Source organism: Hyaena hyaena, unplaced genomic scaffold, assembly GCF_003009895.1.
Source record: "Hyaena hyaena isolate Hyena2069 unplaced genomic scaffold, ASM300989v1 scaffold_475, whole genome shotgun sequence".
Classification (NCBI taxonomy): domain Eukaryota; kingdom Metazoa; phylum Chordata; class Mammalia; order Carnivora; family Hyaenidae; genus Hyaena; species Hyaena hyaena.
This window is the reverse complement of record NW_024081109.1, coordinates 546125-573994: the sequence shown is the minus strand read 5'-3', so window position 1 is coordinate 573994 and position 27870 is coordinate 546125. Positions and strand designations below refer to the sequence as shown.

The 27870-nt window shown below is 39.3% G+C and overlaps 2 protein-coding genes across 2 annotated transcripts in view; both read left to right on the top strand.

Annotated features, from left to right (window-relative positions):
• The window catches only part of ST18 (ST18 C2H2C-type zinc finger transcription factor), a 145975-nt gene that overhangs the window by 63965 nt on the left and 54140 nt on the right, over positions 1-27870 (top strand). Inside the window, exons 8-10 of the mRNA XM_039254270.1 lie at positions 9525-9611; positions 18033-18232; positions 25962-26753. Of these exons, the coding sequence (XP_039110201.1) occupies positions 9525-9611; positions 18033-18232; positions 25962-26753 (1079 nt within the window). The remainder of the gene's footprint in view (positions 1-9524; positions 9612-18032; positions 18233-25961; positions 26754-27870) is intronic.
• On the top strand, positions 2127-8288 carry LOC120246640 (60S ribosomal protein L23a-like). Its single transcript, XM_039254259.1, is given in 2 exon segments — positions 2127-2139; positions 7798-8288. Coding segments are annotated over 2 exon segments (504 nt in total).

Below are 27870 nucleotides of genomic sequence, written 5' to 3'. Positions count from 1 at the left end.
ATTCAGAGGGGTAGGTTTTATGATTGTGGTAAATGCCAAACACTGTGTGGGCAGAGGGGCGGTGAGCTCTGACAATGTTGCTGGAATGACATCCGGAAGTGGGTGTGTTCACCAGCCCAGAGGAGCAGTGGGAGGTCTGTGGGGAGTCTTCTTAGTGCCACTTACCTTTTACCTCACAATTCAGAGTAGGTTATTATTATTATTATTATTATTATTGTAATGTGGCTTTTAATGGCGTGACTATTTTATGAAAAAACTGTTGTGGGTTTAGACAATTAATCTATCATTCATAAAACTTAATCTCAATTAAATGAGGAAAGAAGCATCTATTAGCTCTGGCCTTATGGGGAAAAAATTCCCCCCTCTTATAAACCTGATATCATCAAATAACCTTGCCAGGAGAATCAGTGTTCCATGACAGCAAACCAGCCATTGATAAATAGCAACAACTTAGATGCTGAGTTTATGACATGAGTAATAGGAGAAGCTTAAATTATAGGTTTACTGTTGGGCACACTCTAGCTTGACACAGCTCTGTAAACATGAGCATGGTCATAAGTTTCCAAGAAATAGCTGAGAGCTGGTTCGTGAGCTTCAGGCACTATCCTCAAAGAATGAACAATATCTCTATACTCTTCCTTTTGTAAAAGTAAATCTGCCATTTACAGTAGCTTTTAGGCTTTCTCAGAATCATGAGACCCATTTCAAATGAAGACAAGATTTTTCACTTGCCCACAGGGTCCAGTCTCCTGATTTCCTAAAAGTGCAGTCGAGTAGCTACTGGGGTGGAGGGTTTCAGGAAAGCAAGTGACAATGCCTCAAATTTAAAAAAAAAAATCTGCAGAGAAAATATAACATTGCATCAGATGTACCATCATGTCTGGGGTAAAAATTCCTGCACATTTTCCTATATTCTTACCAGCAATGATTTAGGCATTTAGGGTAATCTGTTCATTTTGTGAAAACTACACTGGAAAAATATTGAACACCCAATTTTCTAGTGCATAATATTAAGATTCCCTTTTCTTTTCTTTTCTCTCTCTTTTTTAAATGAGGTTCTTAGGCTTCAGTAGGTGGTGTTTTATATCACCAAAAGGAAGTTTGTCTGTTGAAACACAGGGACAAGACCATCTACCCTGTCTACCTCTTCTCTGACCTACTGTCTCATATATTCCTGTGTCCCTCATTTCAAACATAATTATATATTCTCTCTTGTCAGTATTTTCGTCTCATGTGTTTCCTTTCTCTTCTGAGGTTAGATTATGAGTTCTTAACAGAGATCATGTTTCACACTTTTGTATATTTTATTCTACTGAGCTAATAACAAGCTCCTTGAAAAAGTCACTGAAATATGTTGATTTTTCCAAATTTTAAAGTTGAATACAGAATAATGCTCACCATGAATGGATATCCCAATGGAGTGATGTGAAAAACATATGTCAAAACAATACACTGTGTTGTCAAATAAACTAACATGTTTTTTACGATCAGTCTTTCAAGTAAAAAAAATCAATGTTCCTGGTTGTCTAAGTAATAGTGAATTGTGCCTTCATCTTCTTGCCTCAATGGAGTCAAGAGCAAAGCTACATACTGCAGCCAAGACCAAGAATTCACTCAGAACAAAAATTGCAAGAAGGACTGGAGTTCTGTAGGTCAAGGGTGAGCTTCGCACCTACCAGCACTTCCAGCCTAGCCACCAGCACCCCCCTTCAGCCCCCAGGGCTAATCTTATCAGTTTTTACCCAACATTAGATCCCCTGAGACATAAATGTGAAACACAATGTTTTGTTTTGTTTTGTTTTGTTTTCAGTGGGCGGGGAGACACGCTCATGGGAACAGCATCTGTGAGAAGCAAAGGCAGCAGGAGTGCACATGGGGAGAAACTGAATTGCAATGCAGTTGCTGCAAAAGCCTGGGCCATTTCTACTGAGAGCTCTGAGATTGCTCTTCAGAGTTTGTCCTTCCTTAAGGCAAGGGTGCATGTGGGCTGCTCCTATGAGGATGTGATTGGAGTTAGTTAGTTCTCTAAGGACAATTCCCCTAGATTCAGCTAAGATCCATTAGATTACAGCACTTTCACTAGGTGGGGGAAAAGAATACCTTAATCCTGAAGTGGAGAGCGGGTAATGGCATACCATGGTAACCACTACAGTATACATGTCACAGTGCAAATCCAACTGCTTCATATATTAAGTTTAATTTCTACTTACTCTTCTGGCCATTCCCTTCATCCTTGCCAAGTACATCTGCTTATATAGATGGCTTACTTGATGGCATGACTCAGACCTCCCTCTTTAAGGATCTGAGCCCCAGGTCACCATAACATTCAGATTCTCTATGTGTTGCACATGTTGATTCGTTGGCCAGGTTTGGCTACGAAAATCCAGGAGACACCTCAGTGGACCACTTGGGTGCTAACTGTATTCTTCTGTGTCCTGAAAATGTAATAGCAACCTCACTACTCCCAGTGATCAGAGTCCATTACTCCTGGCAAGATGATGACTCTTCTTTGCCTGCTGATATCCCAGCATAAGAAGCCCAAATGACTGAGAGGCATTTGGGGCTTAAAGCTTGATAGGACTTTTACTATGTTCCCTGATGTAAGCATTCTCCTGTTGGGGACCAAAATCATCAGACCCACACAGCCTACATTTGGGGTAAGGGATGTATAAGTCCTTCAAGTTGGCGACTGGAAGTTATGGTACACCAAGCCACTCCTCTTGGTTCTTGGACCCATATATTCAACTATCAAGGACATAACATTATACAACAATCATTAAACCTGCATATTGCCAGGGGCACTTGTGTGGCACAGTTAGGTGGCTGACTCTTGATTTTGGCTCAGGTCATGATCTGACAGTTTGTGAGTTTGAACCCTGTGTTGGGCTTTGCAGAGACAGTGCAAATTCTCTGTCTCCCTCTCTTACTGCCCCTCCCCTCCTCAAAATAAATAAACAATCATTTTTAAAAAGTGTATATTGCCAGTAGACATGCTTACCATGACCAGGTGCCCCGCCATGGCCCTAAAGCCAGTGGGTGGTGTGCCCTGGCCCAGTGGTTGTATGCAGTCCACACAGGAGACATCCCTTGAATGTCTGGCTTTGTATGAGGGCTTGTGTTTTTCAGTCCTAAGGGACTGAAACATTGTAGAGCTAATTCTTGGTAGGCTACCATCTTCAGAGCACTGAACAGACGACAGACTAAAACACTCTTTCAGTCTTCCTGCATCCACCCCTTGAAGCCTAGGAGAGAGCTGTTCACCTAATACATAGAAATAAACACAGAATCAAGCAAAATGAAGAAACAAGAATATGCTCCAAACAAAAGAACATGATAATATCCCTGAAAAAACAAACAACAAACAAAAAAACCCACAAAAAATCTTTAAAGGAAGATAAGTAATTTACCTGATTAAAAAAATCAAAGTAATGATCATTAAGATGCTCACCAATCTTGGGAGAAGAATTGATGGACACAGAGAGAACTTCAACAAAGAGACAGAAGCTGTAAGAAAGAACCAAACTGAAGCCACAGACTGAAGAATACAATAACTGAACTGAAAAATACACTAGAGGGGTTCAACAGCAGCCTGGGTGAAACAGAAGAAAGGATCAGTGACCTGGAAGACATGGCAGTGGAAATCACCCCAAACAGAGCAACAAAGAGAAAAAAGAATTTTAAAAGATGAAAATAACTTAAAGGATTTATAGGACAACATATAATAACAGCATTCCCTTCTAGGGGTCTCAAAAGAAAAGAGAAAAAGGGACAGAAAACTTATTTGAAGAAATAATGACTGAAAACATCCCTAACCTGGGGAAGGAAACAGATAGATCCATGAAGTCCACAGAGTTTCAAATAAGATGATCCACCCCAAGATATATCATAATTAAAAAGTCAAAGATTAAAGATAAAGATAGAATCTTAAAACAGCAAGAGAAAAACAACTTGCTATGTACAAAGCAACACCCATAAGACTACGAGCAGATTTTTTCAACAGAAACTTTGCAGCCCAGGAAGAAGTATCATGATATATTAGAAATGCTGAAAATAGAGGCACCTGGGTGGCTCAGTCGGTTAAGTGTCCAACTTCAGCTCAGGTCATGATCTCAAGGTTTGTGGGTTTGAACCCTGTGTCAGGCTCTGTGCTGACAGCTAGCTCAGAGTCTGGAGCCTGTTTCAGATTCTGTATCTCCCTCTCTCTCTGACCCTCCCCTGCTCTCTGACCCTCCCCTGCTCACTCTCTCTCTCTCTCTCTCTCTCAGAAATAAATAAAACATTTCTAAAAAATTTTTTAAAGAAATGCTGAAGACAAAAACTTCCAACCAAGGATATTATACTTGTAAGGTTAACAAAATTGAAAGAGATATAGACTGTTTTCTAGACAAGGGGAAACTAAAGTAATTCATCACCATTAAATTTGCCATACAAGAAATGTTAAAGGGACTTCTTTAGGCTGAAAGAAAGGGTACTAATTAGTAACAAGAAAATGTATGGAGGTAAAAGCTCACTGGTAAAGGTAAATATATAGTAAAGTCAGTAATTACTTATAAAACTAATATGCAGGATAAAAGACAAGAGTGTTAAAAAAAAGTAACTATAAAAATAAAAATTAAGAAACAAAAAATTAAAAAATAAAATAGACATCAGAAATACAAAATGTGGCAGTGGTGAATAAAAACGTAGTTTTAGAATGTGTTCAAACTGAACTTTCTATCAACTTAAAATAGACCAGTATATATAAGCTGATATATGCAAGCATCATGGTAACCACAAAGCAAAAACCTATAGTAGATACACAGGAAACAATGATACTGCAATCTAAAAAAAACACCAAAGAAAGGAATCACACCACAATGGAAGAAAACAAGAGAAGAAGAAAGGAACAGACAGAAACCACAAAAACAGCCAGAAAACAGTGAACAAAATGGCAGTAAGTACATACCTATCTATCATTACTTTAAATGTAAATGGGCTAAATACTCCAATCAAAAGGCAAAGAGTGGATAAAATGGACAAAAAACAAGACCCATCTTTATTCTGCCTACAAGAGACTTACCTCAGATGTAAGAAAACACACAGACTGAAAGTGAAGTGATGGAAAAAGATGTTTCATGCAGATTGAAACCAAGAAAAAAAGAGTTGGGGTAACTATACTTATTTCAGACAAAATAGACTTAAAAGAAAATATAACAAGAAAATATAACATTTATAAGCAAATAAAATATAACATTTATAAATGTTTATACATCATACATAAGAGCACCTAAATATGCAAAGCAAATATTAACAGACCTAAAAAGAGGAATCAATGACAATACAATAGTAGTAGGGGACATTAACACCCAACTTACATCCAGACAGAAAATAAAAAAGGAAACATTGACACATTAGACCAGATGGACTAAACAGAACATTCCATCCAACAGCAGCAGAATACACATTCTTCTCAAGTGCACATGGAACATTCTCCAGGATAGATCAAATGTTAGGCCACAAAATAAGTCCAAATAAATTTGAGAATATTGAAATAATATCAAGCACCTTTTCAAACCACAGTGGTATGAAACTGGAAATCAATCACAGAAAATAAGCTGGGAAAAATCACAAATTAAACAACATGCTACTAAATAATCAATGGGTCAATGAAGAAATCAAAGGAGAAATAAAAAAATACCTGAGACAAGTGAAAAGGAAAATACAACATACCAAAATCTATGGGATGAAGCAAAGGCAGTTTTAAGATGGAAATTCATTGCAATTCAAGCTTACATCAAGAAAGAAGAAAAATCTCAGGTAAATAATCTAACTTTACACTCAGAATCTCAAATAAACTAACTTTACACCAAAAAGAATGAGAAAAAGAGGAAACAAATGAAGGCCAAAGTTCATGAAAAGGAAGGAAATAATAAATATCAGAGCAGAAATAAATGGAATAGACACCAAAAAGACAATAGAAAAGACCAATGAAACTGAGAGCTGGTTCTTTGAAAAGTTAAACAAAATTAACAAACTCCTAGCTAGACTTAATAAGAAAAAAAGAGACGGCTCAAATAAATGTCAGAAATGAAAGAAAGGAAGTTACAACTGATACCAAAGTAATACAGAGGATCATAAGAGACTACTGTGAACAATTATATGACAACCTAGAAGAAATGGATAAATTCTTAGAAACATAAAATCTTCCAAGACTGAATAATGAAGAAATAGAAAATTTGAATAGACCAATTTTCAAGGATTTGGAAGCAGTAACCAAAACCTCCCCCACAAAAACAAAAGTCCAGTGCCAGATGGCTTCACTGGTGAATTCTACCAAATATTAAAAAAAGATTCAATAGTTATTCTTCCCAAATTTTTCAAAACATTGAAGAGAATGAAGTATTTCCAAACTTATTTCACAAGATCAGCATCACCTGGCTACAAAAGCAGAAAAGGACAACACACAAAAAAAGAAAATTAACAGGCAAATATCCCTGCTAAACACAGATGCAAACATTCTCAACAAATATGTCAGCAAACTGAATTCAACAATACATGAAAAAGGTTGTATACTGTGATCAAGTTGGCTATATTTCAGGAATGCCAGGATGGCTTACCATCCACAAATAAATCCATGTGGTACACTACATTAACAAAATGAGGGATAAAAAATGTTATGATCATTTCAATCAATACCAAAAAAAGCATTTGAAAAAATTTAACATCCATTTATGCTAAAAATGTTCAACAAAGCAGATATGGAAGGAATGTACTTCAACATAATAAAGGTCATACACAACTAACATCATACTCAATAGTGAAAAACTGAGAGCTTTTCCTTTAAGATCAGGAACAGGGCAAGGTCGTCCACTCTCACCACTTTTATTCAATCTAGTCGTGGAAGTCTTAGCCACAGCAATCACACAATAAAAATAAATAAAAAGCACCCAAATTGGTAAGAAAGAAGTTAAACTGTCACTATTATCAGATGACATGATACTATACATAGAAGACTTTTCTTTCTTTTTTTTTAAAATGTTTTATTTATTTATTTATTATTATTATTTTTAATATTTTTATTTATTTCTAGGAGAGAGAGAGACAGCGTGAGCAGGGGAGGGTCAGAGAGAGAGGGAGTCACAGACTGAAACAGGCTCCAGGCTCTGAGCTGGCAGTCAGCACAGAGCCCGACGCGGGGCCCGAACCCACGAACCGCGAGATCATGACCTAAGCGAAAGTCGGACGCTTAACCGACTAAGCCACCCAAGCGCCCCATAGAAGACTTTTCTAAAGGCTTCACCAAAAAACTTAGAACTAATAAATTCCATAAAGTTGGAGGATACAAAATCAACATACAAAAATCTGTTGTGTTTTTATACACTAACAACAAACTGTCAGAAAGTGAAATTTAAAAACATTCTTACAATTGCATTAAAAAGTACCTAGGAATAAATTTAACCAAGGATATGAAACACCTGCACTCTAAAACTATAAGACATTGATGAAATAAATTTAGGAAGACACAAATACATGGAAAGATATTCTATGCTCTTGGATTGGAAGAATTAATATTGTTAAAATGTTCATGCTACCCAAAGCAGTCTACAGATACAGAGCAATCCCTATCAAAATTCCAATGGCATTTTCCACAGAAATAGAAAAAGACAATCCTAAAATTTATATGAACCACGAAAGAAACTGAATAGCCAAAGCAATCTTGATAAAGAAGATTAAAGCTGAAGGCATCACGCTCCTTGATTTCAAACTATATTACAATGCTATAGTAATCAAAACAGTGTGGTATTGGCATAAAAATAGAAACATTAGCTTTTCACGAAGATGGCCCGAAGCCGAAGAAGGAAGCCCCTGTCCCTCCCAAAACCAGAACCAAAGCAAAGTCTTTAAAGGCCAAGAAAGCAGTGCTGAAAGGCATCCACAGTCATAAAAAAAAGAAGATCTGTACATCATCTACATTCCAGTGGCCCAAAACAGTGCATTTCCAAAGGCAGCCCAAATATCCTCAAAAGAGCGCCCCCAGGAGAAACAAGCTTGACCACTATGCCATCATCAAGCTCTGCCTGAGTACCGAGTCAGCCATGAACAAAACAGAAGACAACAACACATTTGTGTTCATTGTGCATGTCAAGGCCAACAGGCACCAGATCAAACAGGCTGTGAAGAAGCTCTATGACATTGACGTGGCCAAGGTCAACACTCAGATCAGGCCTCACTGAGGAAAGAAAGCTTATGTTTGACTGGCTCCTGACTCTGATGCTTTGGATGTTGCCAACAAAATTGCGATCATCTAAACTGAGGCCAGCTGGCTATATCTAAATATAAATTTTTTCACCAAAAAAAAAAAAAAGAAGAAACATTGATCAATGGGACAGAATGTAGAGCTCATAAATAAACCCACACATATATAGTGAATTAATTTATGACAAAGGAGACAATAATATGCAATGGAGAAAGATCAATCTCCTCATACATAGTATTGGGCAAACTGGACAGCCACATGTAAAAGAATGAAACTGGACCACTATCTAATACCATATGCATTAACTTAAAATGGATTAAAGACTTGGATATATGTCCAATACCCACAAAACTCCTAGAAGAAAACATAGGCAGTAAGATCCTTGGCATTGCTCTTGGTGATACTTTTTGGATCTGACTCCAAAGGCAATGGCGACAAGATTAAAATAAGTAGCACTACATCAAACCAAAAAGCTTCCATACAATGGAGAAAAAAATCAGGAAAACATAAAGGCAACATCCTCAGTGGAAGAAGATATTTGCAAATCATATATCTGCTAAGGGATTAATATCCAAAAATATAAAGAACTCTTACAACTCAATACCAACAACAATAACAACAACAAAATACAAACCATCTGATTGAAAAATGGGCAGAGATCTGGATAGACATTTTCCCAAAGATATATAGTTGGCCAACAGACATATGAAAATATGTTCAACATCACTCCTCAGTAAAATAAAATCAAAATCACAATAAGATATCATCTCCTACCCACCAGGATGGCTATTATCAAAAAGACATGAAATAACAAGTCTTGGTGAGGATGCGGATAAAAGTGAATGTTTGTGCACTGTTGGTGGGAACGTAAATTTGTGGATCCCCTATGGAAAACAGAGAGGAGAGTCCTCAAAAAAAATTTTTTTTAAACTATCATATATTCCAACAATTCCACTTCTGGGTATTTATTTGAAGAAAACCAAAAAAAATTATTTGAAAAGATATATGTACCTCTATGTTCATTGCAACACTATTCACAATAGCTCAGATGTGGAAACAAAGTGTCTGTCAATGAATGAACGGAGAAAGAAGATACCTCTCTCTCTCTTTCTCTCTCTCTCTCTCTCACACACACACACACACATAATGGAATACTATACTACTCAGCCATAAAAAAAAAGAATAAAATCTTGTATTTGTAACAACATGGATGGACTTTGAGGGTATTATGCTAAGTGAAATAAGTCAGATGGAGAAAAACAAATGCCATATGATTTCATCTTGGCAGGGTATCACCTCCAAAGGTAGCATTTCAGCTATGCCTTCAAGAAGCCATTGTATCACTTCATCAGGCCAGCCATTTCTGCAGTGTGTGGTAAGTGATAATAACAGTGTTTCCAACTATTTTGTTCCCATAGCCATCTTCCTAACAGGGTCTCTTGGTCCAATGAGATGTATAAGAATTTTTGTTGGTGGAACAAACATTCTGTAAGCCCTCAGAGAGTGGTGCTGTGAGGCTCTGAAGGCAAGAAAAGCAGATCCATATCCAACATACGTGTCCATCCCAGTCAAGTTAAATTGCTGCCCCAACCAGAATGAGAAGGGCCCACTGGCTGGTTAGTCTTCTCAAGTGGTGGTATCATACTAGTTGTGTGCCATTTATTTACTTTGCTGAGAGATTGGACATTGGGCTGTAAGAGTAGCTAAATCAGTCTTGGTGAGAATCCATGTTTTTGGTCTATTCAGTGCCTCATCCCCTGCCCCTGAGTCTACTCCATGAGTGACTCCATTGCAACAACACCTGAAAGCTAAAGACAGAGCCTGGCTGATGCCTGACCAGGCCATTATGTCTGGATAGTGGTTTAATGCTTATTCCCTGGTATGTGCTCTGTGGTGGGTGTCATCGCACGAGACAAAGGCCTTCAACTTTCATCCTAACTTTCATAACTCCACTCACATGCTTTTTCCTCAGACCTTCTTGTTCCTGGTCTTCCAGCTAAACCATTCATCTCTGTCCCCACCTGACTAACTAAACTATTCACTTTGCCTATGGGTACATATATTTCCTTACCTTGGCAACTTCCCTCTTCATGCAAAGCAAGGACCAGTTGCATCACTGCCCTGTCCTGTAGCTCTGCCCACTGCGAAGATTTCTTCTCTCTGTCCTTTCAGAGCCGCCCATAAGGGGTGACCTGCAGACTGTTTTCCAATTGCACTCAGATGCTGAGCCAACTCACTTATAAATCAGGTTCATCCTCTTCCTTTGTATCTGATATCAGGACCCTACATGTGGCTCATCTGTGGCTATTGAGAGTGAGGTGCTGCCACCATAGTGGTGAGTGTTATGGAGGTCTGATCGCTCATCTTGCTTGTTTCCTTTAGACTTGCTTTAGCCTAATGTTGGACTTTCCATCTTATGATGGGTTACTTCTATGCCTACTGGACATCATGACTTGGTAGATCTAACAGAAATCAGTTCACGATGGCCATCTCTGGCCTCAAGTTCAGGGATCCTATATCCACTAGAGCTGTTTTCTGAGAATTTCTAATTCTTTGCTGCAGTGTTATGGCCCTCCTCCAGGAACCTGTGTGTCTATGTTGTGTTTCTTCCATCAGATCTTGCCATGAACTCCGTTAGTATCTTTGTCTTTTGTCACAGATATCTCTAAACATACCGTAGGCTCTATTGGGTTTTATGTCCAACCAGCAAGGTTATCCACTGTGTAGCCTGTGTGGCCTGCAGCACTTTCAAAGCTTTCCATCTCCCTTTTCACTCAATGCATGGGTCAGAATAATATTCCCAAGTGTGGAGTATGCTGTCCCCTAAACCTAAAGAAGCCCATCTAGCATTTTGCTTCCTTCTCAGTGGTGGAAAGTGTGAGATGTGATAAATTGTGCTTTATTATAAATGGGGACATCCAGAATGCTCCAGTCCCCCGAACTCCTAAAAACTTCAATGATATGGTGTGCCTCTGAATCTTTGTTGGTTTACCTTATACCCTCTGGAACACAGACGTCTCGCCAAAGCTTCCAAATACTTGCTACTTCCTGACTATCTGTTCTTGGTAACATGTTGTCAACATAATTTACCAATGTGAAATGTTGTGGGATATCTAGATTACTCAGGTTCCTTCACCCTGTACTATGCTCAAGGGCAGTAGAATTTGCTCAGTCTTCACCAAGACTTTAGAGCGACACCCTTTTCCTTATCATTGGAATGCTAACTGGCCTGGTTCTTCTCTCTGATAGAGATGGGAAATAAATTTGCCATGTCAGTGACTGCAAAACACATATTTGAGTCTGTGTTAATCTACTAAAGCAAAGATTCCATTTTTGGTCTAGCTGCTGCAGTTACAACTATTATGTGTTTGAGCTTGTGGTAGTCTGCTGTTAATCACCAGGAACATTCTTATTAGAATCTGCACTGGTGAATTTAATGGAAAAATTATATGGTCATACATCCTCTAAGTTTAAGGATGGCACTAATCTTTACTATTCTTTCTAGAATATAAGATTTTGGATTTACTATTTTGGGGATGGGAAGAGAGAAGTTTTAGAGGATTCTACTTATTGTTATCACTTTATTAGCCAAGAAACCAATATATATTTTTGCAGTTCTTTGGAGTTGAAAGAGCCTGAACACCTCTTCATTTATGTTCTTTTGTAAGTGCTCGTGCACATCTTTTGCCCACTTTTTAAAATTGATTGTCATTTTCTTATTTATTTGCAAGAAATACTTATATATTCTGTATGTAAGGTTTTTTTTTTTTTTAAAGCAAAGACAAATTGCAAATACCTTCTCCCATTGAACGGATTACTTTTTCTACTCTCTTTTAGTCTTTTCAACCCATAATTCTTCTGGAATTGTTTGCTGTATATGCTATGACGTAGAAGTCAAGACATTTTATTTCCAGATAGATATTGAATTGACTCAGTGCCGTTCACTGAGGAAACAATCCTTTTCTCAATGATGCCTTTGTCCAAAATTGACCATATAAGTGTGAGCCTATTTCTGGACCCGGTGGATAGAATATCTGTTGTGTTACATTGGTCTATTTGTTTATGCTTGCATCACAACACTCTATGTTGAGTACTATAGATAATTTATATGATAAATATAAATTATTTGACATTTAGAACTATAAGTCTTTCAACTTTGTTGTTTTTGTCAAGATGGTGTATGTATGCTCTTTCCATTTTCATAGAATTCATAATTCTAAAATTAACTTGTTAACTTCTACTTTTAAGTTAATTTATTGAGAGAGAGAGCACACATGTGAGCAGGGGAGGGCAGAGAGAGAGGAAGAGAGAATCCTAAGTAGGCTCCGCACTGTGATCGCAGAGCTCAACGGGGGGCTCGATCTCACAAACCGTGGGATCATGACTTGAGCCGTGACCAAGAGTTGAATGCTTAACCTACTGAGCCACCCAGGTGCCCCTTAACTTGTTAGTTTCTAAAAAAATTATTTTTGGAACATTGTTTGAGATTTCATTGAATCTAATAGATAAATTTGGGAAGAATTGAAGTCTTCTAACACTGAGTCTTTTATTCCATGCACATCTTATATTTCACTCTTTAGTTGTTTAATTTTCTTTAAATGTTTTGTGTAAGTTTTATGCATCTTTTTTAGATTCCTTCCTAAGTATTTTATACATCTGCATTATAAATGGTTTTATTTTTTAACTTTTTTCTAATTAAAAATTTTTTTTTATTTGAGAGAGAGATAGTGAGTGGGAGAGAAGGGCAGAGGGAGAGAGAATCTTTTTTTAAAAATGTTTTATTTATTTCTGAGAGAGAGAGAGAGAGACAGCGTGAACAGGGGAGGGTCAGAGAGAGAGGGAGACACAGAATCTGAAACAGGCTCCAGGCTCTGAGCTGTCAGCACAGAGCCAGAGGCGGGGCTCGAACCCACAAGCCGTGAGATCATGACCTGAGCCGAAGTCAGACGCTTAACCGACTGAGCCACCCAGGCGCCCCGAGAGGATCTTAAGTAGGCTCCATGCTCAGCACAGAGCCTGATGTGGGCTTGATCCCATGACCCTGGGATCATGACCTGAGCCTAGACTCTCAACCAACTGAGCTACCCAGGTGGTCCCTCTAATTTTTTATTGATGCTTTATAGAAGCTCAAGTAATTTTTAATGACTTCATTAAATGAGCTTTCTTATTTTGATATTTTATCTGTAGATTCTTTTGGATTTTCCTTAAATAAAATCATGTCTCTGAAAATAATAATAATTTAATTTCTTTTTCTTTTTCAATTATCATACCGTTGATTTTTTCTGCCAATCATCTTAATTCAAATTTATGCATCTTGGTTCCTTTCCACAAGTCTGTGGTGTTCTTCCTTATTTTTTTTAATAGTTTATTGTCAAGTTAGTTTCCATATAACACCCATTGTCCATCCCCACAGGTGCCCTCCTTCATGCCCATCCCCCCATTCCCTCCCCCACCCATATCAGCCCTCGGTTTGTTCTCGGCATTCAAGAGTCTCTCATGGTTTGCCTCCCTCCTTCTCCCCCACTATTTTTCCCCCTCTCCTCCCCCATGGTCCTCCGTTAAGTTCCTCCTAATCCTCCTATACATGCAAACATATGGTATCTGTCCTTCTCTGCCTGACATATTTTGCTCAGCATAACACCCTCAAGGTCCATCCATGTTGCTACACATGGCCAGATTTCATTGTATTCCATTGTATAGATAAACCACATCTTCTTGAACCATTCGTCAGTTGATGGACACTTAGGTTCTTTCCATGTTTTGGCTATTGCTGAGAGTGCTGCTATGAACATTGGGATACATGTCCCCCTATGCATCAGCACTCCTGTATCCCCTGAGTAAATTCCTAGGAGTGCTATTGCTGGGTCATAGGGGAGTTCTATTGTTAATTTTTTGGTGTTCTTCCTAATTAAAAGAAATCCATAGGAATATCTGCTATGAATATTCCATAGGAATGGAACATATAAATAATTTCCATGGGCTCAGGGATTCATAACTTCCATTGATTTTTCTATTTTACTTTTTGAGGTGAGTGCACTCAGAGTATAACCTGCATTTTTAAGTTTGTTACATGTCCTCTTGTAACTTGCATTGAGAATTTATTACTGTGGAATATAAGCTGGAAAACTGTAGCTATAGAGCCCAGTGTTTATTGGACAAATTTTGGGAATTCACAGTTCCCTAATTTGTTGTACTCTTTTTTGAAATCTGAAAGATCAACAGATGTGACTTCTAAACAAACTTCCAGCCCGGAGTCTATCATTAAAGTTATCTAATTGTTGTTTTTCTCAATCATTGTTTTGAATGAAATTTCAGCCATATATTATCATCAAAGGGAATACCATTTCAAATTCGACTCTGAGCTTCTAAATGGAAGCATTTCTCAAATATGTAACCAAAAATTTTTCTCAAGTAAATATACAGATCTTTTAAAGATATTTAATAAAGTCAAAACCACAGATATGAAAATGTGGTGTTGAAAGGTATTTGGTGCATTGATAAAGTTCCCTCGAGGACTCTGGATGTTTAAAGCAACAGTTTGATTGAATAGAACAATAAATGCAGGGCTGAGAGTATTTTTTCTCTTTCTTTCTCATCTACTAGAAAAATATAGATAATAGAGCTCATTTATTTCCTTAACATTTCAGAGCTCCGCAGATGGGAAAACACAACCCAGTGGAAATTATTTCTGGCAACCTTGAGAAGATATGTTAGCATTTTGTGGCATTTCTTTCAGTGACATGTAAAGCATGGCTTTCCCTCATTGCAGTGTCACAGTGAAGTGTCACAATAAAGCCAAAATAGTGTGCCCTCAGGGAAAACTAGGGAAAGGGACCATTTTCCATGCACACACAAAGGGTAATATTTATTATAAAGCCTTTCATTTTAGCTCCAAATGCTGCCTGGGCCATGGCTACTTTGCAATGGAGAAATGCACAGAATGTGAGATTTAAAGCAAACATTATGTATAAATCTTGTGTAATTTATGTAAATAGAAATAATATGTAAAAAATTAGAATGCCTTTACGGACATATAAGCATGCATAAATCTATGCAGTGTGCTAGCGAGAGAATTTGTGAGGTATATTGTGACAGTGTCAGTCTGATGTTGATGGAGTCCAAGGAGCACTGAGCTGCGAGTCAGAACAGTTTTATCTTGACCTATTTTAGTCCGTCACAGCACCGATGTTATCTTCTCTATCCACAACACGTGATATAGAAATTATTATCCCTATTCGACAGATAAGGAATTTGATGTTCCAAAAAATAAAATTTTTTTTCCAGATTACACAGATAATATTACTTAAGGAACTTCATACACACTATCAAATACAACCATACATTTTAGGCTAAATTTATACCTTCAATAAAACCTTACATAGCCCCTTCATCCTTGCACACTTATTGTTTGGACCTAGACACCTAACTTGATTTTTATCACCCTTAAATGTCATCTCATTGGGTTCACCCTACAACTCCAAATGATGGACACTTTGGGCATCTTAATTACATTTTGCAACATGATTTTCACTGCTGCAACTCAGTACTACCTCCAGATCTGATGAGTGTCCTACATACCTGCACTTATTTGGAAAGGTGGCTGGTTGATCCAGGTTGTCAAATGCATATGGAAATTAGCAAAATTCATTGTTTTAATTTGGCAACACATAGGAAAAAGCCTGAGCTCTGGGGTCCACCAGCTTGGGATTCAAATATCAGCCACACCAACGACCAGATATGTGATCCTGAGAATGATACTTGTATTTCTAGGTAAATTTGGGTAACAGAAATAACAAGACTTTGTAAGGATCTTACAAGGAATAGATGTTCAGTCTCATCCATCAACCATGAAAGAAATGACATCTTCCTGATCAGCCAGTTAGTTAACAGCCCTGTTACCTGGGTCTTAACAATCAGTGTTTCCTGACCCTTACAAATCTTTATTTTGATCAACTTTCCTGGCCTTTTCCCCAGGACAAATGGTATGCTTAAAGTAATTTTTAGAATCTACTTTTTTTCCCTGCTTTAATACCTGAATGACATCTGCCAGGAGCCTCTCTCGTTTTCTATGAATCTTCTTGATTTGAGATAATAGTTTAGTGGTCTTGTATATTTTCTGAGCATCTTTGATGGAAGTTCATTGGATTCAGGAGACTTTAACTAGTGTGGAGAAGTTCTTGAACTCTCCTCACATACCTAGGAAGTGTATCCTTTTTGATAAGTTTCTCCATCCCTCTTCCTTCTAAGGTCAGTCTCCTTGACAAATAAGAGTCATGTAAGGGTGGTTCTACCCCTTTATGCACACTCCCATTGCATCACAACCCCATGCTGTAGACTTTTCCTTGACAAACCAGCAGATTTAGGCCATGTATGTTTTTACTTTCTAGAGTCTCCATATAAAGGCAGGTTATTGCTGCCATAGTCATCTGGTTATATTCTCTTTTGCTCCATCTTCTGTGCAGGGCCACTTTAAATTTGGGCTCATCAGGGAGATTTTGCAAAGGGAAATTAGTTTATTTGGGAAGGTCCCTGTTCTCTTCTGCGGGATAGTTTTCAATTATCTGCTTTTTAATCTTTTTTTGAGAGCTTTTTAAATTCCGTGGTTATCTCTTCTTCTAGATTCTTTTTTTTTCCTGGAAGGAATGACTTTTATCTCCCTCTGAAGTTTTTAAATCTACTGTCCTAAGTTCAAGAATTCATGTACGACTATAATCAAATAATTTTTATGAACGGGGCCACCATCTTTGCATCGATGTTCCCCAGAGAACAATGTAAGGCCTTTGTCTACTTGATAATATTATTGAGTATTCAATCATTTTTTGTGTGTGATGGAGTAAGTAGTGTCTTATTACTCTAAGATTCTCTATTCTGGATCTTTGCTTCTAAGGCTTTGCATTTTTCTTCAAAGGGCATTTAATAAATATCTCTCACAGACTCACTGTGAGCTAAACCCTCTGGTATTCCTCCATCTTGCCAAAAGAATGTTTCTCTTAACTTCAGCACAGAGAGTGATCAGTATTAATTCTGAGTGAGCTATATGTAGGAAATCTGTTTTGAAAGGGCTGCCCTCAGGACCATTTCCAAAGTGAAATCATATGAGGACAAGAATAGGGATAAACTGTTGTCCATTTTTGTGAAATCCAATCTTATTTCTCCTCCTTTTATTTGTTTGTTCTGTGTGCCAAATGGGTGAGAATCAAAAGGCAGAATGCCAGGTAGCATCTTTTCACCTCTTTTTATTTTTTTATTTCTTGTGTGGCTGGAGATGGGTTGACAGCATATTCCCAGTTTACCCCTCCCTTTATGCTTTTTCCTTTCAGGTCAAAGCTCAGGATGTGGCATCTCAAGTTTGAGGCACAACTGTGGCAGAGATAAGCAATTTGGGTAGCAAACAACTGTTTGAAAACCCTTGTGATTTATCCATACTGGACACGTGTTTTTGTGTGTCTGGTGGTATATTTTTCACATTAGCTGTTTCTTAGGATTAGCGAACCAGTGCAAATCTTGTTTCATCCCTCCCTGGGTATTTAATGTAGTGCCAAGCAAAGCACAGATTAACATATGCTTACTCAGGATTAAGGATGATTTTTTTTTTAACTCTTCTGATAGGCAGTAAAATAGAATCCACACAGTTCAGTAGATTTCAATGGATAGGCTATGTTCATTAGTGCCAACAACTAACCCTAAACCATTGGTCTCAGGTTTCCACAGGCTTTGGGTTACACCTCACGGAAATCAAATGGCAAGTAGCAGTAAAGTGTTTGTCCATGTTCTTAATTTGCCTCAATCACTACAGCGCTGCCTACGATTGCTCCATGGCGAAGAAGAGGAGGGCTGCAGAGCAGGCTTTGGGTGTCCCAGTCAACAAGAGAAAATCCCTGCTAATGAAGCCCCGACACTACAGCCCAAACGTGGACTGCAAAGAAGACTGTGATGACAGGACCGAGGCGGAGGAGGAAGAAGGCCTCCCAGAAGCCAGCGGTCACACCGCCACAGGTAGCAAGGGCAGTGGCTCAAACTTTATCTACTCCCAGGCACCAAAGACTCACACTTAACTTACGTAGAACGTATAGTCTGTGTGGCTGTAAATGCAAATTCCAATGTGGAAGCAAAAGCTAACATGTATTTCACTCAGTATCCAGTTACTGAGGGCCGATGTTTTTTAGTCAGTAACTGTGGAGGGTCTAAATGTAAGCCATAGAGAATCCTTGCCCTGAGTCCATTTTCAAATGCATAGAATTGGATTGTGCCTCTTTTTGAAGATAATAAAGAGTACCTTGACTCCCTAATAGGACAGATGTTTATCCCTGAAAGAACCCTTAAAAATAAAAGGACATATTTAAGCTTAAGGTATCTGAGATAGGACGTATATAAATAAAGCATTTACTTTTTTGTTTTATAAACATGCAGAGTAGTATTTAGCCTCCCAAAAATATATTTGGTAATAACACAGACTAATACAGGTGGCCTGTGACCTTAATATTTTTACCATCCTAAAAATAAATACTTACAGCGATGGACTTAGCAGAAAAGACCTAAAGTTGGCTGTCCAGGGTCTCCTTCAGTGAGAAAGTGATGTATTATAGAAAATGTATCAATGTGCCCAGTAGTTCAGAAATAAATAACTTTCCTCTGTCTTGAGGCACACATTATATTTCATGAATTTGATTCTCCACTCACTCATGAAATGCTGTTTGCATGCTAAGTGATATGTAGTTACCATTTTGAAATTTTAGGATGTGTTTCTCGCCAGTTCACAGTTACTTCTGTTTGGCTCGTGGTAGTCACAGCACCCCCAGGAGTTGGACCATCACCAACCACTTTATACATGAGACTGAAATTGAAGGACATGTCTTCAAAATCTGTGGAAAAAAAATAAATGGAAATCTAAAGCTTGACTAGTTAGAAAATGAAATGAGGTGTACATATATTCTATGAAATATGTCTTTCCGACCGTGGCTTTTTAAGGAATCAAAATACACTCAATAAGATGTTATTTGAAAAGAAGTATGTATCATACAAGCCCCAAACAGTGAGTTCTTAAATCATAAATATCTATAATTTAAAAAATTATAGTAATAGTGATGGGTATTAATAGAAAAGATGTAAAAGTGTACTGACTGAATGAACACAAATGTCAGAGCACAACCATCAGATCTTCAGTCATCTTGGCTTGCAGTAGTTTGAGATTTTGCAGTTGAAACAAAGTTGTATTCAGATTTGGCACTGTTTAAGTAAATGTCCTGGCTTTTCTATAGTTAGCATATGGCTTGCAGCCTCATCGGTCATCTGTCTATTATAATCATCATTGACTCTGTGTTTCCTTGAGCTGGTCAGTTTTTCATTGATTTATGAAAATTGCAGGGTGAATCCAGTATTCGGGAAGGTTCTTGAATCGATGTGGTTAGACCTGAGGTATAAATCATCTAGTGGACATTAATTCACTGAGTATTTTTTTTAAATGGGCATCTTTTACACCAACACATTCTTGTAAGTGCCATGAGGACAGGACTGGTCGCCCACTGACTTCCTGCCTATTATGTTAGTCATGTGATCATCATAGATGCTTGATATCAACCGGGAAGATATACTGCCAACTCAGTGAAACACTCACTTGCCAGCATTGATGGACATCTATTTGCAGCTTCCCAAATGTTATCTATTGTTAGATTTAGCACTAGAAGTACTACTAATAATGAATATGCTGAAATTATAGTGGTAGTGGCCATTATTTTTGAATTCTTAATATATTCCAGGCACGTAAATCATATCACTTAATCCACCTAACAATGACATGAGGTATGCATGATTATGGTCACAATTTTACAGATGAGATCATTGAAGACTGAAGAGATTTAATGCTTAAGGTAATGCAGCTCATGGGTGTTGAAAAGAAGATAATTAGGACACAACTGAAGAATAAGCAAAACAATTATTTCCCAGCTAACTGTGCTCCGTAATCCAATTCTAACCATGCTCTGACTACCTTCAGAAAGTAGACAGGGCAGCATTTTACAACATCACATCACAAAGTCACATTTCCAGAAATGACAGGTCACAGATGCTCCTATCCCTGGCTGAAAGAGGAAAACTCTCCATGCTTTTCAGTCTGTGAGCAAGTCACCCCTTCTCTCCAGAAAGAAAGAGAGCTGAGTTAGTGCCCAAGCCAGCATAGGGGACTTTCACCTGTCCTCTCATTTACCCCGGGTCCCCCAAGGCCTTTACCTGTCCAGGTGTGTGCCCAATTGTATCTTCAGCGGGCAGTTCAGGTGATGAAGAGAGGGAGCAGGGCTCAGGAAGGCTGAGGTCCTAAACTGGAATTCATTTAATCACCAAACTACATCTCACACCCTCAACTGGCTATCTTTCAAAGATCTGCAGGTGGGCATTCATGGTGATAGAAGAGATTACGGATGCACCTTCTTCACTGAGGCAAAGGGAAGACAAGTGTGTAAAGTACTGCCAGGAGGCGGTAGGCAGTGCTTCTGCCTTACAGACAGGGAAAGAAAGGTCACTTTAGCCACATGTGTGGAGTCCCTCCTCAGTTTCTTTCTTTTTCTTTTTTTTAATGTTCATTTATTCTTGAGAGTTAGAGACAGGGTGCAAGCAGGGGAGGGGCAGAGAGAGAAGAAAACACAGAATCTGAAGCAGGCTCCAGGCTTTGGGCTGTCAGCACAGAACCCAATGCAAGGCTCGAACCCACAAACCATGAGATCATGATCTGAGCCAAAGTCGGACACGTAACTGACTGAGTCATCCAGGCGCTCCCCTCTCCTCAGTTTCTAAGCATGTACTCATGATTCAACGGAAATCTGTCGTAATTGTAAGAGCTAAAGGGGCTGGGATGATCATTTTAACACATCTTACCTCTTAAAAACTCACATATAAGGAATAAACCGCCCCAATTTTAGAACTTTGAAGGATAAATTCATTTTTCTAGGGCTTTTGTTCCCAGCAAAATTTACATATTCAAGAGACCTGGAAAACTAATTTGTCTATAGAAGTAACGTTGATACTTCCAGAAACAGAACTAAAATCCACTTATATTAAAAGAGTCAAACTTAAAGCTTGGGATTTTCAGAGGACTTTTTAAAGTTGTTTTGATGCAGAACAGCTGACATGTAATGTGAAAATCCATTAGCATATACTTTCTAGGATTACCAAACACCTCAGAGACTTTGGTTTAAAGCAAATAAACAAATGTGGACTTTTACATATTGGGCTAAAACATTTTCCTTTTTTTATTCCAAGTCGCAGCAGGTGGACTTTATACCAAGTCTTCCAGCTCCGTCCCCTCCACCCTGCCCCACAATTTGAAATGCTCTTAGGAGGAGGAGGTGTCTTAGGTAATCACCCATCTCTCACCCCAGGAGAGCACCCTAGGAATTTCCTGACCTATACTGTTTGGGTATTGAGAAAGCCATGGTGTGGTTTCTTGTTCATTTTTGTTTTGCTGCTGTTGTTTACTCATCTTTGCATATTTTATTTATACTTTTATCATCGAGGAGTCATTGTTTCTCATTGAAAGTCAGCTGACAATTGTATTTTAGTATTTTCCTATGAATTCACTTTTGAAAGTATCCGAACTTGGGAAAATAATAGGCTATTAATATTCTGAACAGTCTCTCCCACAGGTCGCTGTGTTTTGTAAACATCAACTGTGGCATTTGAGCTTCCCAGGCTGTGGGGTCTGGGGTAGCTTGTTGCCAAGGGATGGGCACAGAGTAAGGAGGCACATGGCTCTGGGTCTGGATCTCAAATCCCCAAACCACATCCCCCTCCACCACCACTGGCTAGCTGCATGAACTTGAGCAAGTCCATAGCTCCTTAGAAAAGAGTTTCCCTTCTGTAAGATGGAATGGGACTTTCTTGTCCTTGTTGTAAAGATTAAATGCAATAAAGAACCGAACACCACACCAGGAACATCAGTTTATTGTCCTAGGATGTCACTGGATTGTCCTCATTTTCAAGAGCAGGACCCAGAACTCAGGAGGCATGGGCCTATCCAAGGTCACATAGAAAGACAGTGCTGGGCCAGCACTTTGGCCCACATCTCTGAACCTCAAACCCATAGCAGTTTTCCCTCCATATCATGCATTGTGAATTGAACCTCCAGTTTCTGAAGGCAATTGGCGAGAAGTTCCCCAGTATGTGTGGTATCAGTGATCAACTTTCCCTTCACACTGTGGCCCGTGCCCTTTCTCAGGCATCAGATTCACTACTTATTCCTTTTTTCCAGTTGTTTTTTGAAGTTTATTTATTTTGAGATAGAGAGAGAGAGCACATGTGGGAGAGGAACAGAGAGGGAGAGAGAAAGGGAGAGAGAGAGAATCCCAAGCAGACTCTGTACCATCATGCAGAGCCCTATGTGGGACTCAAACCTATAATCTGTGAAATCATGATCTGAGCCGAAATCAAGAGTGGGTGACTTAACCAACTGACCACACAGGCGCCATGATTGGCTATTTATTCTAAACAAAAACAGGGGTGCCTGGGTGGCTCAGTCAGTTGAGTGGCCGACTTCGGCTCAGGTCATGATCTCTCGGCTCATGGGTTCAAGCCCTATGTCGGGTTCTGTGCTGACAGCTCAGAGCCTGTAGCCTGCTTCAAATTTTGTGTCTCCCTCTCTCTCTGCCCCTCTCCTGCTCACTCCCTGTCTCTCTCTCTCAAAAATAATAAACGAAAGCCAGGCCCCACCTCATCTCTGTGGAGGGTTCCATGTATCCTCTGCCATCACTACTTCTGAAGTTGTATCTGGGGAAGGGAGAAGAGAGCCACCATTTACTGCACACCTGTCATGAGGCTCACGCTCTGCACGCCCTTCGATGAGACCTATGCAGGGGCCTCACTTCGTGAGTGAGGACACAGGCTTTGGAAAGGTACAGGATGCCTTCGGGGTCTGCACAGACTTGAGCACGCAAGCCCAGAATCCAAACCAGGGTAACTGTTTCAATGGCAAAGGCACAAAATAAATCACAGAGCCACTGGTGAAAATAAGAACACACTAACATAAAACCATTGACAGCCCCCTACAAAGCTCAGCGAAACAAACACCTCGTCACAGATCTGTCAGGTTCAAAAGCTAACTCAACTTTTTTTTTTTTTTTCTTATAACGACAGAAAGCCAGAGAGGTCTGGGTCCGTGGAAAGTTGGTTTGCAGATTTGCTGAACGTCCTGGAAACCGTGGCGAGCGATGCACGCAGGCCCCTCTATCGGCAGGACTCCCCTCTTCCTGAAGAATAATTAATAAATATTTTCTTTTAGCATATAACAAACAGTTGAACCAAACAATTATGTAAACTGGAAATGACCCAAAATGCTAGCAGTTGGCAACAGCACAGTGAAACGCATTGTCGCGCACATGTGCGTTTTTGTGGCTCCCGCCTCTCTGGTGATCTGCACTTAATAGGAATATTTTAAACTATGTAGCTAAGCAACAGAGGTAATTGTTGCTTTCTAGAGCTTTTGTTAGCACTCTAACACAGCCCAAATATGCATAATTAGGTATAATGTCTATAAATCATTATTGTACACATGTGGGTAGTTAAGTGGAGTGAGAGAATAGTTCAATGAATTGAGCATATTCACTGAAAATGCTTTTTATTTGTTTTCTGTAGTTCATAATACTTTAAAATTATCATAACCCTTTACACTTTCTCCTAATAGCCAACCATGATATTGAGAAAAACTTCATTTGCATTTTAGACTATGTTTAATATATTATTTAAACCTGGAACTCCTCTGATAGGAATTCAGGAGAGAATAGACTGTCCTATCAAATATTATGTGCTTGTTTATCCAGCCTCTTTTCTAGGAAGTAAAATGTTAAATTTTTCAGTTTATGTTGAATAGATCCCCACAAAAGACTGCACCCTATAATCAGCATTATTTAAAGGGGCTAGTGTTGTGACTAAATTCTTCCCCGCATCCAAAAATGCTTTTAGTTACTATGGCAATATTTACTTGATCCTGGCAGTCCGGTGTTGATTTAGGGAGATAATTACCAGAAAGGAAGATGATGGAGATGTATTTTTGAGTGTCCTTGTCAGAGACAATGTTTATAAAAAATTAAATGAGACCAGAAAAGGCACATTGTCTTGTGCACAGACACCCTCTCCCGCGGCCATCACACGGGATGGCCACCCTTTTCTTCCCTCCAGAGATGCTTATTCACATAGAGCGCCCTTCACTTGGGGTCTTTCACAGTCTTGAAGGGGGCTTATTATTTCATGTTTTCCATCCCCCATTCTGCCTTTAAACACACAGAAATGGTCCTGCTGCTTCTTCTTCTTCTCCTTTTTCTTTTTGGTCTTAGTGAATATTAGGGACCACTGCTGGGCTGTCGGGCACGTTTCACAGCCAGGCGTGTGCAGGACGCCCTGCTCCACAGACCACCACACAGGCTAAGCCGGGGCTGGGGGACTGGTGACACACATCTCTGATGGCCCCTTAATTGGTGTCTTTGCACCGGGACAGGCTTGGGTGGGCTGACTGTTATTATGTGTGTATATATACACACACATCCACGTATGTATATATGTGCATACACACATCCAGTTATCTGAATACATAGATATGCATACATGTGACTATACACACACACACGTTGTCACTGCAGCTGGGTCACCACCAAGAGTGAAGGGGTGACACTAACAGCTGGACCAGGACAACCGAGATCCAGCAAGCTGTCCTGAGAGACTGGCATGTGGAGACCTTGGTCACAGGGAGGGGCCTTTTACTGTCAAGACTCCAGTCAACCCTCTACTGAACACGATTCGTTAATGGTCTCCATACTGAAACCATGCCACCTCTGGTCTCCTTGCCTTCTTACATGAATGCGTGCCAAGTGCCAGGCCAGAAAATGTGTTACTATTTAGGATACATGATCACTGTGTTTCCCTTGGCACAGAATTTCCATGTCACAGTTATGAACGTGAACAGGAAGTCTTGAAAGCTTCAGAACTCTTTTTGTTGTCATCTCTATGTGGATGTATTTTGTATTTTAGCTAACCTTCCATGACATCTGAAAGTATGCTTGAGAAACTGCGGAGGTGGAGAACATACACCAAATAAGCTCTGAAAATACATTGCCACGCTAGCAGAGAAATCTGATGAATGTTGCTTTTATAGTATGCATGGTATTATGCATATTTGATTTCCTTCTGATTGGCTAGGATTTGCAAATAGTGAGGTATAGTAAGGGCACCTGGGGGGCCCAGTTAAGTGTCTGACTTGTGATTTTAGCTCAGGTCATGATCTCACAGCCATGGGATGGCACACCACATCTGGGCTCCGCATGGAACGTGGAGCCTGCTTGGGATTTTCTGTCTCTCTCTGACCCTCTCCCACTCACACACACATACTCTCTCTCTCTCTTTAAGGAAAGTAAAAAGAGAAGCAATAATTTCACATTCAGCACTCTGTGATTTATCGTTAAGTATGTATTTCAGCACCCTGGAAACGATTAGCTCTTAATATGCTGCAAATTCTACTAGCTCACTTCTTTAAACTCAATTCTCAGACGACTAAGCTCTGTTTTGTTTTATTTTAAAAAGATATATTTTTCTCTTCAGTGTTTATAAAATTGGTAGAGCCCACATATTCGCATATCATGCTTATTGTATATCTGTATCAATTCATCTATCATCTATATATTGGTGCAATTTTCTTAAAATAGTTTTTGCTTTTGTTTTTGTTTTTAACATTGACTTTCTCTTTCCATAGAAGAAACCATGATAAAGCCTAGGGATGAGCTCCTTCATTCAACTGCACAAGAAAACTCCAATGGGAAAGAAGACAGATATGGCTGCTATCAAGAGCTCGTGGTCAAATCTTTAATGCACTTGGGGAAATTTGAAAAAAATGTGTCTGTTCAAACTGTAAGGGAGAACTTAAATGGCAGTGGCATCCAGCCTCTAAAAGCAGAGAGCGATGAAGCTGATGAGTGCTTTATGCTTCATCCTGACGATGGAAAAGAAAAAATCGACGATCCCGAGGTTCGGTTCTGCTCTTCCGATGACAGTGAGACTAACTCTGAAAGTGCAGAGAATGGCTGGGACAGTGGCTCTAACTTCTCAGAAGAAACCAAACCACACAGGGTCCCAAAGTATATTTTAGTGGATGATAGAAAAGACCTATTGGAAGTTCCTGAAATAAAAACTGAAGGTGACAAGTTTCTCCCTTGTGAGAACGTGTGTGACTCTGAATCAGAAAGGAGAGACCCGCAGAACACTCGCATGGAGCCGCTGGATAGCAAAGGCCAGCCCTCATTCGCCGGGATGGAGGACGATGGGAATGGGAGCCTGGCCGCCATGACGGAAGAGTCTGGTGACCTGGAGAAAGCAAAGGGGAACTTGTGTGTGCTGGAGCAGGCAATCGCTCTGCAGGCTGACCGAAGCTGTGTTTTCCATAACACCTACAAAGAGTTGGACAGGTTTCTATTGGAGCACCTTGCTGGGGAAAGGAGGCAAGCCAAAGTTATTGACATGGGTGGAAGACAGATCTTTAACAGTAAACGTAAGACACTTTTTTTTTTTTTGCATTTTTTAGGAATAAAATGGCTTTAAGAGTTGGGGAAAAAACTTAGTAAGATTTGATGACCATTTCCAGGTAGCTTTTAACAATGTGATGCAATTTAAAAACCAATTTATAATATAACATAAATAATTTCTTTTTTCTTCTTTTTCTTTGCTCTCTAGATTGTTCTCAGATCAAGCTTGGTCAGTTTTGCAGTGTTTTTGCATTCAAAAAAAGGAACGTTACCTCTATTTCTCCTAATATGACTGGTTCTTAAAAATATAGAGTACTTCTCATACAGTACTTTATTAAACACGTTAGAAGTACATTAGTTCTTACAGGGTTTTAAATAATTTTTATTAATCAAATCAATTGCAGAAATTTAATTTATCTTTTCCACTCTCTTTCTGGGATCATCTGACTACTTTGTAGCTTCAAAATAATATCAAGTTCCTGGCTGGTCAGGCAGGATGGTCTGCTCCTTCTTTGGATAATACTGGATGTTAATGCTGTTTTAAAATTTTTTTATGTTTTTAATTAATTTTTGAGAGAGAGAGAGAGGCAAAGTGTGAGCAGGGGAGGGGCAGAGAGAGAGGGAGACACAGAATCTGAAGCAGACTCCAGGCTCTGAGCTGTCAGCACAGAGCCCGACACGGGGCTCGAACCCATGAACTGTGAGATCATAAACTGAGCTGAAGTCAGACACTTAACCGACTTAGCCACCCAGGTGCCCCTGTGCTGTTTTAAGCCTATGCTTTTACCAGGTCTCTAACTCAGAGCCACAAATATCTGGGCCAAACATGAATGACAGAATAGAGACTTGGAGGAGACTTTAAAATTGTCCCTGAACTTAGAGAAATTGTGTCCCCTCTCCCACAAAGATATTCCTCCCCCCACCCCAAGTCTTGCACCAGATGGGCCTGGTGGTAATTCTCAGTTGGTTTTCAAGGGCCTAGAAAGCTTGTTTAAGATGGGTAGCTCCCAGATCCCATGAGACTTATGGCTCCAGAACTTACATTTTTAAGCACATTTTTCAGATGATTCTTGGGTACCCTAAAGTCTAAGAACCACAGAATTGGGGGGGGAATGTCTTAGAGAAAATCAAGGTCATGGCCCC